Genomic DNA, 4,724 nt, shown 5'->3' on the forward strand with positions numbered 1-4,724 from the left:
TGCCTGCCCTTACGCGACCATAGAAACAGGTAAACGGTTGCTTGGCGGACAGGTAAAAAATATATATAGAAAACATAGATACAGTGGCTAAATGCATTAAACAGTCGGCTTTATAAATGCCTGGTTTGAATTATATCTTTAAACAAGCGTCTTTGATTTTCTAAATGCATGTCAATTCGTGTAATGTTATTTTTTTTTATTTATTAGAGTCCATTACAATTCCTACCTCATATTTTCTTTTTATTTTTACTCTATTCCCTGCGACTGTCGTCAGCAAAAGTAGGCGTTCCACCACCAACCGCTCTAGTCCATTTAGTAAGTTGAAAGAAGAAATAAAATAATTCGAAGTGGTCTGTGTTCTGTCGAAACTGCCAGACGCGGATCGCGACTTCGATCTTGTTGGATCCCATCAGCGCGTCGCAGCAAGTAGATATCCATATATTTAAATGGACCTTGTTGAGAATACGTAATCCTAACATGTAGCATTGTACTACAGATGGCGTTTACCGCGCCATTTGTGGTATTTTCTAAAACGTGCCGTTAAGCAAGTGAAAGTTGGTCTGTTCTGTCGACACTGTCTGCGACGCGCTTATGAGATCCAGCAAGACCGAAATCGCGATCCGCGTCTTGCAATTTCGACAGAACACAGACCACTTCGAATTATTTTATTCGATTATGGTAACGTGCCTATCACGTTGAGGTGAGCTACGCAGGGATTCGTTTCAGCAAGTAGATATCCATATTTTTGAATGGACCTTATTGGAGCATACGTAATCCTAAAATGTAGCATCGTACTACAGATGGCGTTTACCGCGTCATTTTTGGTATTTTATTGAAAGAAGAAAGTAAATGCGACAGCTTTATTGCAGACTACTCCAATTTTAAAACTCGCAAATATAACCAGCATTTGTGTTTACCGTTCTACCGCGCGGACGCGCCCCAAAGATGCTACCAAAATTTTTGTACCTATAAGTAACACCATTATCGATACAATATGATGCAAAATGGATTTAAATGCACCCAAATAAATATAAGCTGCAATACTACTCGTTTTTTATTGATTATAGTGGTTTACACATCTAAAAGTACGTTATCAAATCCAAGCAGTCAAAGTCCTGTCACTGACGCGATGTAGGAGCGTAAACTTGAAACGTTGACGTAGGTACCCGGAAATCCGGCTTCAGCACAACCTACACCGGAAGAAACCAATCCGTACAGAATACCATCCACTGTCAGTGGTCCTCCAGAGTCACCCTAAAATGAAACACGTTTCTGACTTGTTACATGAAATTTATGCAAAACAGTTAGCTCCTGTGAAATCATAAGAACAATTTCCTCTAACCCTATAAAATATTCAACTCTACTGTAAATTACTTTAGCAGTGTTACATTTTAAAGTAGGGCTGGGGTAATTGAGCAATTTTTTACTTGAATGGTCATATTTCCTAAACGATAAATCCGAATTACTTCCTATGTGTACTGGTGGGTAAACAATTTATTCATTTCTATATTTATTTCTAATACGTCACATTTATGAGCTACAACAGTTTAGGTGAACAATGTTGGACATACTTAAAGTACCACATTTGTAGGTTAGGTATCATGGGTATGGGGCAAACTGAGCTGTTAAAATTCTAGCCAAATCATACTAGACAATGTCTAGTAGACATGAAACAAAATTACTATTTCATAATCAACTTTCTATTTATAATCTTTAAATGACAAAAATATTAAACATAAAAAAAATGAACAAAAATTAAGATATCTTAAGCTCAACTTTGACATTATGCGATTATCAAATGCTCTTGAAGTTTTCCTTTTAATTGTCTTTATCATAAAGTTAAATAAAAAACATATACTATTTTCGTTTTAAATACTGGAGTTAGCTGAGCAAAAGCAAAAGTTGCTTAACTCACCTCAACCTGAATAGTTGAAACAAAAGTGAGGTTATGAAAAAACGGTTTTAATTAAAACCAAAACCTTTCTAGATATCAAAATATACTAAATTCATGAAGGTTAAACACTTACCTGATTTAAAATGGATAATATTCGATTTGTACAGAAGAAATAATTGCATACACAATTTCACAAAATGAGTTCCCGTCCCGCGGCAGCTTCTATACGCCATTTAAAATCTTAGCGCGCGGCGTATAGTTTCTGAGATACTTGAATTGCCCAAACCTACTCCTATGCTCAGCCAGCCCCGCTCAAGCTAATCTTTTAAATTTTATTAAACGTTGCCATCAACATCATTAAAGACAGTACAAGTGTAGGGATAGACGTGCAAGGGCAAAAGATTAGTATGCTTAGATTTGCAGATGATATAGCAGTATTAGCATCTAGCAAGGAGGACCTAGAGATAGCTTTAAATAAAATGGAAGCGGTACTGACAGATCAGTACTGTATGAAAATAAATAAAAGTAAAACTAAAATACTGATATGCAAGGGAAGAAAAAGTAGGGAAAGAGCGAATATAAAGATAGGAGACGAAAAATTAGAAGAAGTGGCTGATTTTAGATACCTAGGAAGTCAGATAAGTGAGGATGGAAGGAGTAGTAGGGATATAAAGCAGAGGATAGCGCAGGGTCGTGTCGCCTTTAATAAAAAGAAGTCACTTCTATGCTCGCGAACGGTTAATTTAGAAATTCGAAAAAGGTTGTTAAAGGTGTATGTTTGGAGCACGGCGTTGTACGGGTGCGAAACATGGACAGTGGGCGCGGCGGAAAAGAAAAGGTTAGAAGCGTTCGAAATGTGGTGTTATAGGCGGATGATGAGGATATCGTGGGTAGAAAAGGTTAGAAATGAAGAGGCATTAGAAATAATAGGAGAACAGAGGACTCTATGGAAGTCAATAAAAAAATAGGCGAGATAGGTTGGTAAGACACCTTCCCAGGCATGAAGGTCTAGTCAGAGACATATTAGAGGCAGAAACAGGAGTTAGGTGGAGTAGAGATAGACCTACATTAGATTACTGTTCGCAAATAGTTAAGGATGTGGGTTGTTCTAGTTTTAGGGAAATGCGAAGTTTAGCTCAGGATAGGAAAGAGTGGAGGTACGTGTCCAATCAGTCTAAAGACTGATGACCTTATTTAAATGAAATTAATTACAAAACTAATAATAATAATAATAATTCAACGATTATTTCATGTCAATTTTCCTACTTACATTACAACCTCCTTTTCCCCCTTCTTCATAACCAGCACATAAAACTCTATCAGTAACGTAGACTCCGGTATCGTTACTGTAATCAAGAGCGCATTCTTCATTACTAACAATTGGCACAGTTACTTCGTGTAGTTCTGGTGGATTATCACCTTGATAGACCAAACGACCCCAACCGGAAACGGTAGCCAATGTTCCCGCAGGTAAAACAACGTTGGATGGTGGTAAAGCAACTGCAGCAATTTTTTCTCCAAAAGCAAGATGTTTATTCAGAAGGAGAATGCTTATATCGTAGTCTAGCGTTGTAATGTTATACAAGGGATGAATGTATATCTCTGCTAGAGTAACTGGTTCATTTGCTGTTTGATTATACTCGGTAGCACCGACCCTTAATGTAACGTTGCTTGTACTTTGCCTGTATAAACGACGATGTAATTAAAATCTAAACTTTCACAATTTCAATTTCTCGGAAAGTTTTTCAGATTTACCCTGAAGAAAGATAGACGCCGAGAAATCGAAGAATGAAACGTCTATACAAGGATTCCAATATTGTTGTTCACCAATCTAGGTTTAAATATAAGTAACAGATGTCTAATAAAATAATTCGAAGTGGTCTGTATTCTGTCAAAACTGCCAGACGCGGATCGCGATTTCGANAGTATTAGCATCTAGCAAGGAGGACCTAGAGATAGCTTTAAATAAAATGGAAGCGGTACTGACAGATCAGTACTGTATGAAAATAAATAAAAGTAAAACTAAAATACTGATATGCAAGGGAAGAAAAAGTACGGAAAGAGCGAATATAAAGATAGGAGACGAAAAATTAGAAGACGTTTCGAACAATTACCTTAACTTCCCATGCGTCAAAAATCTTAACTAGAATCGTACAGATGATGGAAAAAAGGCCGGAAGAACTATTAGGGGAAGATCAGTTCGGGTTTAGAAGAAATAGAGGAACGCGGGAGGCCATTCTAGCATTAAGGGTAGCAATAGAGAAAACGATAGAAATAGGAAAGAGTGCGTACATAGGATTTGTAGATTTAGAGAAAGCTTTTGACAATGTTAAATGGGACAAGATGTTCAATATAATTAAAAATGTAGGGATGAATTACAAAGATAGAAGACTGATACTTATTTTGTATAAAGAGCAACAGGCGGTTATAGAGCTGGGGATGCAACGTAGAGAAGTAAATATTAGGAAGGGAGTCAGGCAGGGATACACACTGTCACCGCTACTTTTTAATCTATACATTGAAGACGCCATCAACATCATTAAAGACAGTACAACTGTAGGGATAGATGTGCAAGGGCAAAAGATTAGTATGCTTAGATTTGCAGATGATATAGCAGTATTAGCATCTAGCAAGGAGTATTTAGAGATAGCTTTAAATAAAATGGAAGCGATACTGACAGATCAGTAGTGTATGAAAATAAATAAAAGTAAAACTAAAATACTGATATGCAAGGGAAGAAAAAGTAGGGAAAGAGCGAATATAAAGATAGGAGACGAAAAATTAGAAGAAGTGGCTGATTTTAGATACCTAGGAAGTCAGATAAGTGAGG

General features: G+C 36.8%; 1 protein-coding gene across 1 annotated transcript in view; it reads right to left on the minus strand.

Moving 5' to 3' along the window:
• Positions 1–1,036: 1,036 nt before the first annotated feature.
• LOC108741948 (trypsin-1-like) overlaps positions 1,037–4,724 on the minus strand; it is a 6,748-nt gene continuing 3,060 nt past the window's right edge. The window contains exons 3-4 of the mRNA XM_025979543.1: positions 3,165–3,576; positions 1,037–1,254 (exon numbers count right to left, since the gene is read on the minus strand). Of these exons, the coding sequence (XP_025835328.1) occupies positions 1,108–1,254; positions 3,165–3,576 (559 nt within the window). The 3' untranslated portion in view covers positions 1,037–1,107. The remainder of the gene's footprint in view (positions 1,255–3,164; positions 3,577–4,724) is intronic.

Source organism: Agrilus planipennis, unplaced genomic scaffold (genome assembly GCF_000699045.2).
Source record: "Agrilus planipennis isolate EAB-ADULT unplaced genomic scaffold, Apla_2.0 scaffold315, whole genome shotgun sequence".
Taxonomy (NCBI): Eukaryota; Metazoa; Arthropoda; class Insecta; order Coleoptera; family Buprestidae; genus Agrilus; species Agrilus planipennis.